At 41.3% G+C, this 12,490-nt stretch overlaps 2 protein-coding genes across 2 annotated transcripts in view; one reads left to right on the top strand and one right to left on the bottom strand.

The window, feature by feature from the left end:
- Positions 1–6,763, bottom strand: part of GCA (grancalcin) — a 44,506-nt gene extending 37,743 nt beyond the window's left edge. Inside the window, exons 1-2 of the mRNA XM_077956374.1 lie at positions 6,606–6,763; positions 6,299–6,412 (exon numbers count right to left, since the gene is read on the bottom strand). The gene's annotated coding sequence lies outside the window, so the exon portion shown is untranslated. The remainder of the gene's footprint in view (positions 1–6,298; positions 6,413–6,605) is intronic.
- Positions 6,764–7,374: 611 nt separating this feature from the next.
- The window catches only part of IFIH1 (interferon induced with helicase C domain 1), a 51,163-nt gene continuing 46,047 nt past the window's right edge, over positions 7,375–12,490 (top strand). Inside the window, 1 exon segment of the mRNA NM_001047123.2 lies at positions 7,375–7,827. Coding sequence (NP_001040588.1) covers positions 7,375–7,827 — 453 coding nt within the window.

Genomic DNA, 12,490 nt, shown 5'->3' with positions numbered 1-12,490 from the left:
CCCAGGGAACTCAAAAGTTTGCCAATAGCAGGGAGAAAGGGAGGCATAGGTGAGGGCAGTTAATTCCTATTCTCTATGTTTTTCCTGCCTCATGGGTACATACCTCATTGGTACTTACGGCTGGCACCTGCCAAGGTCTCTGGAGCTCAGGGATAAGGGGTGGAGAGTGGAGGGAGGATGCTCGCTTTCTCTCTCCAACACACCCTGAGTTTTTCACTGAAAGAAGGAAGGGAAGCCTGGGTGTGGTGACTCACGCCTGTAATCCCAGCATTTTGGGAGGCTGAGGCAGGCAGATCACCTGAGGTCAGGAGTTTGAGACCAGCCTGGCCAACATGGTGAAACCCCATGTCTACTAAAAATACAAAAAATTAGTTGGGCATGGTGGGGCTTGCCTGTAGACCCAGCTACTTGGGAGGCGGAAGCAGGAGAATTGCTGGAACACAGGAGGCGGAGGCTGCAGGGAACCAAGATCATGCCATTGCAATCCGGCCTGGGTGACAGAGCAAAACTCTATCTCAAAAAAAAAAGAAAAGAAAAAAGAAAAAAAAAGGAAGAAAAGAAAAAATAGAAGGGAAATGAGGGATGCCTCTATTCCCTGTCTTTCAGAATGGGCAACCAGTTCTCTTCACTACCCCCAACTTATACTCCTCTGGAGTGTATCCTAAGCCACTGGGACTACTTTGACCCTCAGAATCTGGAGGAAAAATGCCTCATAGCCCTCTGCACAAAGGTTTATGCAAATTATGATTTACAGGAAGGACTGGCTTGGCCTCAGGAAGGGACCATTCATTTAAATATCATCTGGCAATTTGAACTTTTCTGTAGACTTGAGGACAGATGGTCTGAGGCCCCATATGTGCAAACTTTCTATACCTTGCAAGGTAATCCAGACCTTTGCCGACAATGTAGGATTGCTTCAGCCCTTCTGTTTCCTGTCTCAGGAAGGCTGCAAGGGGCAAGCCCAGCGAATTAAAGATACGAGTCCCAGAGGCACCCACAGCAGAGGAGCCAATTCCCTCAAGCTCTGCTCTTCTGGGTCCACCCCGACCTCCCTATCCAGCTTCAGCCTCTCACTTGCCCCCTCCTAGAAATCCTCACCCTAAACAAACCCCAGTCTTACTCTTGCCTCTCCAATTGATGCCCAGTGAATTTGGGCCCAGTAAGGTCCAGGTCGCCTTCTCCCTACAGGACTTAAAGCAAATGAAGGGGGACCTTGGCAAGTTTTCAGATGACCCTGGGAGATATATAGAGGCTTTCCAGAATTTCACCGAAATATTTGAACTTCTCCTGGAGAGATGTTATGTTACTTTTGAATCAGACCCTGACAGACACTGAGAAACATGCTGTTCAGCAAGCGCAGAGAGATTCGGGGATAAGCTTTGTATCACATATAGTGTCAGGGAAGGGGGCAAACATTATCCAACTAGAAGAGAAGCAGTACCAATGGATGACCCTAAATGGGATCCCAATGATGAGATGGGCAACTGGAAGAGGAGACACTTTCAGGTGTGCATAATAGAGTGCTTATGTAGGACAGGAATTTGATGAAAATCCCACTGCCTTCCTGGAGAGGCCTTTGTAAAGCACACCTCTCTATCTCCTGATTCAGTCAGGGGGCAACTAATCCTAAAGGATAAATTTATTACTCAGGCAGCTCCTCACATCAGGAGGAACTTGAAGAAATGGGCCCTGGGAGCAGATAGTACATTAGAGGACCTCCTGAAAATGGCCACCTTGGTCTTTTAAAATAGAGACAGGGAGGTCCAGGAAAGAGAGAGGAAATACAGGAAAAAAACAGAAGCTTTAGTGGCCACCAGGCAAGCTCACAAACCCCAGAATTCCCAGGGTGCACCTGTTAACTGCTAAGGATACGGCAACAACAGTTATCACCCTTCTAAAATTTAACTGCTCCCATACAAGATTTAATTTCCTTCACCAGGCTGAAACAGCTCAGGGTACAATGTTGTTGTTGTTGTTGTTGTTGTTGTTGTTGTTGTTGTTAGTATATTTCATTTCTTATCTCTGTAGTCTTTGGCACTAAATTCTTTCCCTGTGTAATACACATGTTTAACCCATGCATACTTAATGTTATAGAACTTGTTTTTTTTTTCTCTCCCATGCCTAAAAGCCATCAAATTCCAAACAATCAGGCAACCGGAGCCTCGGACGATGGCTCTCCTTTGCTAGGAACCCTTAGATAGACCTCTGGGAGGAGTCTGACTGCCATTTTTACCAAAACAATGCCCCCTGACAGTAGGAAGCAGCTAAAACCAGTCATTGTCCATATTCTAAAGGTAGTTAGTTGTACCTCTTCAGAGGGGATAAATGATACGGAAGTGCTGGAAAGGGAAGAGCATGGTCCCTTTAAACGATACAGAAAGGGGAAACGGAAGTGCTGGGTAAAGGAGGGTGTGATCGAGAGCTAGGGTTTTACCCTCATGGACCTAGGTGAGGACAAGCATTGCCTGCCAAATGTTGCATTTCCCAAGACCACCGTAGCCTGTCATGCCCCAAACCTGTGCCTATAAAAACCTCCAAGACCCCAGCAGACAGATACAGAGGCAGTTGGACTCGAGAGGAGCACATCAGTAGAACACATAGGCGGCTGGACATCGAGAGGAACACACCAAAAGGCACCAGCACGCTGGCAGGCCACTCTCTGGCAGAAGTAGAACGTCGCAGCGTTTGGTTGGGGCAGTTGAGGGGAGCCCAGGCTGCTGAGTGGTCTGACTCCAGGGGAAAACCTTCCCACTCATCCCCTTCTGACTTCCCCTGAGCTACCTCCACTCAATAAAAGCTTGCACTCATTCTCCAAGCCCAGGTGTGATCCGATTCTTCCAGTACACCAAGGCAAGAACCTGGGATACAGAAAACCCTCTGTCCTGTGACAATGTAGAGGGTCTAATTGAGCTTGTTAAGACAGGCCACCTATAGACGGCAAAACTAAAAGATCACCCTGTAACACATGCCCACTGAGGCTTCGGAAGCTATAAACATCCACCCCCAGACACTGCCATGGGTCGGAGCCCCACAGCCTGCCCATCTGCATGCTCCCCTAGAGGTTTGAGCAGTGCAGCACTGAAGAAGCGAGCCACTGCCCCATCACACAACCTGACAGGGAGACAAGGGAACTTTACTCATTTCAATATGAGCAGAGGTGATATAAAAATATTTAACAATTTCTATGGGATGGATATTAAGCAATTAGAATAGCCGCTCCCAACTCAAAATGGACACAGACTGGGACATCTAACCCAAACCTCACTACTAGCTAAATGTCAATCATGATTGCAAGATAAAGACAATGGTAGTCTAGTTACATTTGACTGTAGTTTGCTCTTAAGCATTTATTTTAAAATAAAACAATTACAATCTAGCCTTTAAGGTGAAAGTACTGTTTTAACAAAAACATTTGCAGTTAACTGTTTTTGAAAAGACTTTAAGCTATGGAAGGAGTACTTGAAAAATGAATGTTCCAAAACTTATCTATTGATATGTGACTTCCATTTTTTGCCAAAACTACCATGTAGAAAACTTTTTATATGTAAAAGCTTAAAACCAGAATTTTAATTGAATTAGGGAAAGTGATTAGGAAATTATTATCAAGATTAAGTGAACTTAGCCAGAAATTTTTTCTATTTTAGGATTACTACTATTTTTGAAATAAAAAGCTATGGCAGTATCCTTTTAATAAACTTTCCTGCTAAATCAGCCTATCAGTTTCAGTTAAATGGCTGAAAGTCTTGCTTAAAGTCTCAGTTAAATGACTAGCTACTATATAGTGTTAATATGTACATGTATATATATTATATATGTAACTAAATTCTTTCCTTTATATATTGTGCATTCTTTGAAGACTAGCACCGCACCATCTCTTCTTTGTTTTTTATATAAGCATAGTGTGTTGGAGTCACATATTGGGCACATAAACATGCCAGACTGGTGCTACTGTAACACGCTAGCACCAATTGTTATGACATGGTACTGGAATCTTTCCATTTTACAACTGATGTATTTGAGGTGATTTTTCGAAGCACAGCAATTAAGAAATAGTATTGAGATGTGAACCCAGACAGCCTGAACTCAGAGTCTCTGTGCTTAACCATACCCCACACTGCCAGGTTAAGAGAATCTAACACTTCAAATTACACAAAGCAAGCTCATTATTGATACAAATGAGCAAACAAGTAAAGGAACAGAACAACAATTCCAGGGTTTCTCACTAAACTTAAATTATTGTCATTTTCTTTGAAAAAGACATTACTGCTACGCATGGTCATTAAATTGTAGTAGCAGCTATTATTGTTACTACTTTTTAAAAACTCAAATGAAAAGTTGCATAACAATGGGAAAATACATAGTTCAGCAGGATCTCCTACCTCAAAAGAGAAAGGAAAAAGAAACTTACATTTGGAAACTGGTGAAGAGGATTAAAATGAAACCTCTTAGAAGAAACTTGACAGAGGAAAACAATTAATTACTCAAGTGAAAAACAGAAAATAAACTAAATCATGATGCAAAAAATATAGATGAAAAAAGGATACATTGTGAGAGACTGTGTCTTGGCTTCTGTTTCCTTAACCTCCTTTTTCCAAAAAGGGTCCTATCAAGACCATGGGAGATTCCTAAAAAAGAAGTCCCTCCCACCCACGCCTAATCCTCATCACTCAGACCTCATCCAGCAGAGTGACTCCTACTTGTGAGAAAATATGAATTGCTATTGTTGGGTACTATGTGATGCTCATAGGGTTAGATGAGGATGACTATTAGGGAAATCAACCTGTGAAATTGTAATATACATTATTATCTAGATTTACTATGGTCTTCATGGCATTTATCCTCACATAGCACATTGTGTATTTTTTAGCCATTACTAATCATCTATCTTCCCACTCCCATTAGAATGTGAACTCCATAAAAGTAGGAACTTTGTTAATTTTATTAACTGCACCTAGATCAGTGCTGGTCATGTAATAGATACTTAATAAACATATTTTAAATGACTGGATGATATAATGAATGACATAATTTGAATGCCAAATATTTAAATATCTTTGGTTTAAATGTTTGGTGTTTGTGAAAAGGTCAAATACCAAACATTTGATCCTTTCTCTTCCAGAGCAACAATTAAGTGGTATGAAGAAAATAACATTAACTGGTTCCCCGTATTCAGTCAGCAACCCCTTCTCATTCCCCCATGTTTGAAACCAAGAAACGGAAGGATAAGTGCCAGGAAAAAGGATGTTTTTTGGTTGGTTAGTTTGTGCTTTAACATGTTGAATAAAACCCACTGGCAGCTGGAGGATAGGAGTATGTTTTTGCAATAGCCCTAAAAGATATTTTCATAGACCCAATACTTTAAATTAATAATTTGAGTACTTTTGTAGAAATATCTAATTGGATTATCCTCTATCTGGGCACAAGGTCAACTCCCAAAATTAAGTGAAAAAGGAGTAGGGTTCTGTGAAGAAACAGAAAAGAACAGTATAAATCAGGCCTACCTGCAAGTCCAAGGTTTCATTTACTTCAACTTTCAGTGTATTTGACATTATTCCAGCCACTGGGGTCAACTCAAATACAACTCCCAGGAGAGATATCATCAAGGTCCCACTACCTGTGAGTAGTGTACTAGTTACTGTGTAAATATATCCCTTCTTCAAGCAGCTTACAATCCTTCAGGGGTAGAAAAAGTCTTGCTACATAAGATAATTAGAGAATAAAATAGGACACCTTGCCATAAAGTGCTCATTTGGATATTTTGTATGCCCTTAGTCAACACTCACCAAGACTCTGTACTTCTATTATCCAGTTCAAAGCACTATCAGGTTTTCCTGGTCTACACAGACTTTATTGAATGTACTGTGCTAACAGATTATTTTTCCTAAATATGTCTCTTTGATAACCTGAATGATCTCTCCATCCTTTATATAATTCTGGACCATGAGGTTCTAGTTATGGTGTGTATGTGCCTACCACCCACAGTCACACGTGACTACAGAATGCCTCCTAAATGAGAAGTAACCTTAAGGACTCACATTCATGTGGCTTCTGTACCAAAATGAAGCTGCCATTTTTCAGTGTGAATATGTTTTTTTTCTCTCATGACATAGACAAATGTTGATGTTTACTACAAGTTGGTACATTAGTTGCTAATTAAGTTCCTAGCTGCTCCAGCCAAAACTTGCTGTATTGAATCCAAGAAAAGAATGGCAGCTATATCAAAAATAAGTTGTTGGGGGATTTTTTTGTTTTGTTTTATTAAAGGAAAGTTGTATATTAAAGAATATAGGGAACTTACAAGCTGGAATCTAGGAAGCCTTCAGTCTTGACTTCCGTATAAGCTGAGTTGGTGGTTCAAGGCCATCCACATCTGTTACCAGGTTCTGGTCAAAGCTGCATAAATACCAGCAATCTAAATATGAGGCAGTAAAGTTAACTGTTTATTGTTACTCACTTTTTCGTACCCACCTGCAAATTCCCAGGGAAACAAGTTAGTGTCTGGGAACCCACGGGAGGTCAGGTTTATTTTAGGGAGGGCACAGAGGTGACTTCCTCCTGGCTTCTCCACATCTCTGCAAAGATGTCTTCTGAGCTTCATCTCTCACCTGTCCCTCGCAGTCTCACCAACCTCAGCCAGGCCTGCCTTGCTGCATTCACCAGCCGAGGGTAACTCCCTGTTCACGGCCGGGTCTGTGGCAGTTTCTGTTCACTTCCCCATTGGAAAGTCCCAAATCACAGGCTTTTATGCACTGCACGTTTTGACCTACAAAGGACCTGATTGTTAAGGCAGAACCCCGCTGGGAAAACAAAATAACCGCAGGAGGAGCTTTGCTAGAGTGTTGGTCTTGGTGCCAGAGAGAATTCGCTTTCCTTTTCTGTTTCCCGCGGTGTCCTTGACCAAAGGCCTCCCGTCTTCACCCGCCCCGACCAAAAGGTGGCGCCTCCCTGAGGAAACTCCCTCCCCTCTAGGCCGATTACGTTTGCAAAGTCCTGAAAAGAGAATCGAAACAGAAACCAAAGTCTGGGAAACTCTTTAAAAACTGCCTGACAGAAAGCTAGACTCGAAGCTCCTACCCGTCTGTGCAGCCGGATCGACCCGGTTCGGGACCCGGGGTGCACACCGCAGAGTCCAAAGTGCCGCGCCCGCGGCCCCGCGCGCCTCCCCGCTGCCCACCTGCCCACCTGCCCAGGTGCGACCGCAGCCCCGCGCGCCGGCCGGAGGGCTCTGCGGGCAACCTGGTCGTTGTCAGGCACAGAGAGGTAGACCCTTCTCCTCCAAGTGGGCAGCGGACAGCGGCACGCACATCTCACCTGTCCCGCAAAGAACAGCACCATCTGCTTGGGAGAACACTCTCCCTTCTCTGAGAAAGAAAGATGTCGAATGGGTATTCCACAGACGAGAATTTCCGCTATCTCATCTCGTGCTTCAGGGCCAGGGTGAAAATGTACATCCAGGTGGAGCCTGTGCTGGACTACCTGACCTTTCTGCCTGCAGAGGTGAAGGAGCAGATTCAGAGGACGGTCGCCACCTCCGGGAACATGCAGGCAGTTGAACTGCTCCTGAGCACCTTGGAGAAGGGAGTCTGGCACCTTGGTTGGACTCGGGAATTCGTGGAGGCCCTCCGAAGAGCGGGCAGCCCTCTGGCCGCCCGCTACATGAACCCTGAGCTCACTGACTTGCCCTCTCCATCGTTTGAGAACGCTCATGATGAATGTCTCCAACTGCTGAACCTCCTTCAGCCCACTCTGGTGGACAAGCTTCTAGTTAGAGACGTCTTGGATAAGTGCATGGAGGAGGAACTGTTGACAATTGAAGACAGAAACCGGGTAGGTGTCTGTTCAGACGGAGCTAGCCTTTTAGGCAGATTTTGCAAAGCAGGTTTCCTTGTGCGTTTGCCCCTTTCCAAATGTGCATGACATCTTTGGGCACATCTAGTTTCTTCCTTTGAGAAGACAACATCTAGGCACTTTAAGACAATGTTGAAAATTTAAACACAAAAGAACTACTTTTCTAATCTTTTCACTGAACTAAAAAGGAGTTAACTTTAGAATTGTAATGTATATTAACAGGTAACATGTATTGAACACTTACTATGTGCACTTGGTATCATTTTCAAAATGTATTACTACAGTTCATGTTCAGAGTAACCCACTGAGGCTCCTAATGTTATTAACTCCATTTTGCAGATGAGAAAACCTGAGGCAGATTAAATAATTTGCCCAAAGTGTTGAATGTTTTTCTTATTTAATGTAGTTGCACGGAGCAGGGGTCAGCAAACTACGGCCCACGGGCTAAATCCAGCCTGCTACTGTTTTTTTCAGGCCCACAGGCTAAGGACGGTCTCTATATTTTTCAATTTTTAATTTTCAGTGTTCATAAAGTTTTATTGGAACACAGTCATGTTCGTTTGTTTACATATTGTTTGTGGCTGCCTTTCTACTCCAAAGGCAATTGGATGGAGACTATGTGCCCTTAAAGCCGAAAATATGTATTATCTGGCATTTTAGAGAAAAAGTTTTCCAATCTTTGCCCCACATTACATATTGTGCCATTTATTCTTAGCCCAAATGGGTAAATTGCAATCACACACACACACACACACACACACACACACACACACCCTTTTCTCTTTCTTTAATCAAAGTTTCTACATTTTCTGAGAATCAAAATTTAAAAACAATTCATTGAAAGAATGTGTTGCTAATTTCAGTTTTTCATATTAGTGAAGAAACTGGATTTTTCTTAAGGTGGCATTTTGACAGGGCGAATTTTACTGATGACTTTACATTAAATGTGATATGAATTGTTTTTTGATAAGTGAAGATGTACTGAGGTGTGTATAAATGCTGACCTGTTTGCATCTGACTTACTCAGGCTCGTAAGTCAAAAGTCTTGTTTTGAAAGACATGTAGATGAATAAAGCCATGACTAAAAGTCAAAGGCTTTGTCTACACCACTGTATGATTTTCACATTTTTTTCCTCTCTTTTTGGTTCATCCATTGTTTGTGTATTCATTACTAACTTCTGGGCATTTGATTGATTGGCTATAGCCTATGATGTAATTTAGTCTTTAGTGAATAAAGTTAGTGATCTTTTGTAGACTTGACAGACACAGGGCCTGTCCAAAGACCCAAACATGCATCTAATTTTGATGGCCAGTTTTCCCAACAAGTAAATTACTTTGCACTGTTGTCTGTAATGTTTATGTCGTTTTGTGTATTGAGAACAAGCTAGAACGCATTATAGTAGTCCAGCTGGATATGACAAATGTGTACATCACTGTGGCAGAATCTTAATTTGGAAGAAAGTATGCAGCCTTCAAGCCAGCTGGAGATGGAAGATGGCATTTCCAGCCACAGTAGCTGTTAGAAGTCCAGAAGCAACAGAGTCCAGTAACACCACAAAGCTGTTTATGTTTGGTGGGTATGATGTCCCGATTGCCAGCGAAACAGCACTTCTCCCTATTTACTCTAAATACTTCTGCCTATCAGCATCACTTTTGTCTTGCCTGGATTGAATTTCCGCCAGCTAGATTTTATCCAAGTTCTTGATTCTGGCAAGCTTGGAGGCAGCTAGCAGTAATGCAAGGGATTTGACACAAAGAAGATATAGAGTAAAGGGACTTTCTTGTACTAGTAGCAGTTAAGGCCAAAGCAACCCAAATTCTCCCTCTGATTCACATTTCAAAGGAGGCCCCGAAAGACTAAGCAGCTATACATTTGAGGCTCTCTAGGAAGTAATAGTATCTCTGTGAGAGTCTGGAATAATTGTTGTGTGCATCATTTTACATGTATTATCAGTTCCAAAAATAAGCTATGGTGGACAATGAGAAGCAAACATTATGTTTGGAAGAATAATCTATATTGAGGTGGTGGTCATTGATGAAGGTTTATCTTACAGCAGCAAAGTGTGATAAGACTGTAGAAGGGGAACACATGGATCTGAGGTCTATCTTGGCTTCTTACTGTATGTGTTACTTCGGGCCAAATTATTTAAGTTCCCTGATGCTACATTTACCTGTGAAAATGGACATCATAAAATTTCTCACAGTATTTTATTCAACATCAAATCAGAAATAGTGTTTATGAAAAAGCTTATAAATCAGAGCTATTTGATATGATAATGGTGTTGACTTTTATTACTATTCATCTGATTACATTTCCTTGTAAATTTAAGTTTGAGAGATTTAGGTAAATTCCCCATGTTGCAATTGAGATATACTTCTTAAAGTCCCTAGATTATACTGATTTGAAAAAGAAATTACCTCTTTCATCCCAGAACCTAACCAGGATTAGGTATAGGGTTGGTGTTTAATAAGCATTGATTACTTGATTGATAGACTGATTGAATTTATTTCTGAAAGTGTCTGGAATAAGTATTGAAAACACATGATGTATTGAATTGTGTTGCTAGGCATTAAAGAATGGATGAATGATGAAAATAAGATTTCCAAATTTGCGTTTTTGATGGTTTAAAATAAGTAATCAAGACTTCCATAAAATGGTCTGGTATTTTTGTTCTTTTTCTGTTTTACCATAGACATTTTCTACTTGATCTATTATTTCAGTTTAGGATTCCCACCCCATTTCCTAGCCCCTGCCCCTGATTCCAGCAGGCCTTCTGAAAATGACTTTAGACATAGGTTTGTGTCCAGCAAGTACCCAAAAACTTATTCATTCATTCATTCATTCAGTTTGAATTTATTGAGTGGCATCTTTGTGCCAGATGCCATGCTAGTGGTGAAAAGACAGGAGAAAAACACAGAGACTGTTTTGTCCTTTCTTGAAGTTGTGTTATAGTGTTCATCAGTGTTGATGAAAGAATGTCTACTGTAGGCCGAGCACGGTGGCTCACACCTGTAATCCCAGCACCTTGAGAGGCCGAGGAGGGCGGACCACGAGGTCAGGAGATCCAGACCATCCGGGCTAACACAGTAAAACTCAGTCTCTACTAAAAATACAAAAAAATTAGCTGGGCTTGGTGGTGGGAGCCTGTAGTCCCAGCTACTCGGGAGGCTGAGGCAGGAGAATGGTGTGAACCCGGGAGGCAGAGGCAGGAGAATGGTGTGAACCCGGGAGGCAGAGCTTGCAGTGAGCCAAGATCGCACCACTCCACTCCAGCCTGGGCAACAGAGCAAGACTCTGTCAGAAAGAAAGAAAGAAGGAAAGAAGGAAAGAAAGAATGAAAGGAAGGAAGGAAGGAAGGGAGGGAGGGAGGGAAGGAAGGAAAGAAGAATGTCTACTGTATACAAGGGACTATTCTAAATACCAGAGATTCAGCAGTAATATATATGCCATTTTATCAATCATTATAATAAAGCGATCCTTGTACCGCCTTGCTCCTCTTTTAGGATGCTAAGTTACAACTTGGCATTGTTACAACTTGGCACACCCATCAACTTAGGCAGTCATGAACTCTGGGAACTGAAGTGATCATATAAACATTTCCATAGTGTCTTAATAATCAAGCTGAACAGCTAAAGAGAGGTGCATGTTTCATCCCTGGCCAGTTCAGAACACAAAGCATCTGTAGTCCTGGAGACTCCACACCCCTTTCTTTTACACAGGAGAACCAGAGATGCCATGACTAGTCCAGCTGAAAACAGTCCAGTTCTCCCAACATCAAGTTGAGTACCCAAGTCAATCTCCCCAAGAATATTGTATTGTCTGGCAAATTAGGAAGGATAAGAATTTCATTTGAAAAAAAAAAAAGTATGACTAAGAAATTAGCTATGTCAATGTGACAATAAATATTTATTGGGTTAAGATATTAACTTTTTGTGGGAAACTGGTTCTTTAAAATTCTTTATTTTTAACATACAGGTTTTGCTTCTTGATTTACTTTTATCTGAGAGTTGAACTCTGCTGGGTTAAAAAAATCACCATCATATTTAAATAGCTATCTAAGATTATTATAAAAGGAAGAAAACATTTGCATTAAACTGTACAATTGTGTTGGCAAGCCAGTGCTTTATGGAAATGTCATTGGTTTCTTCACTGATTTCTGTTGGAAAGAAAAAACATATCAAATAATTTAGAATATGAAAGCATTGAATTGTATTATCCCCAATTAATTTTGTTTTATATTTCATAATTTAGTTAACAATGTGTTAATAGACTACATAGTCATGATAACATCCATCCATTTTTAACTTCATAGAGAAAACTTCGAGTGGAGTAGGGGAATGGGTGACAATCGTTTTATGACTTGTTGCAGTCTCAAATCTAAATATTTGCCTTCCACGAATTTCTGTAATTGTGTTTACATATTGGGATCTAATATCTTTACAATGTTTTAGGAGAACAGATTAAATTTTTAAAATTATATAATTGCGTCAAAGGGAGTTGATGTACTTTCCAGCACCAAAACTGAGAAGATTTCTTAAAAATTCAGCATCTTGATGAGGCTGCTAAAATTGCACAGATATATGTAGTTCCACATTCAAATTGTAAGAATATGTTTAGGAAATAATGACATCATGATCCTTA

This window comes from Macaca mulatta, chromosome 12 (genome assembly GCF_049350105.2).
Source record: "Macaca mulatta isolate MMU2019108-1 chromosome 12, T2T-MMU8v2.0, whole genome shotgun sequence".
In the NCBI taxonomy this organism is placed as follows: Eukaryota; Metazoa; Chordata; class Mammalia; order Primates; family Cercopithecidae; genus Macaca; species Macaca mulatta.
The sequence above is the reverse complement of the archived record's forward strand: the minus strand, read 5'-3'. Positions and strand labels throughout refer to the sequence as shown.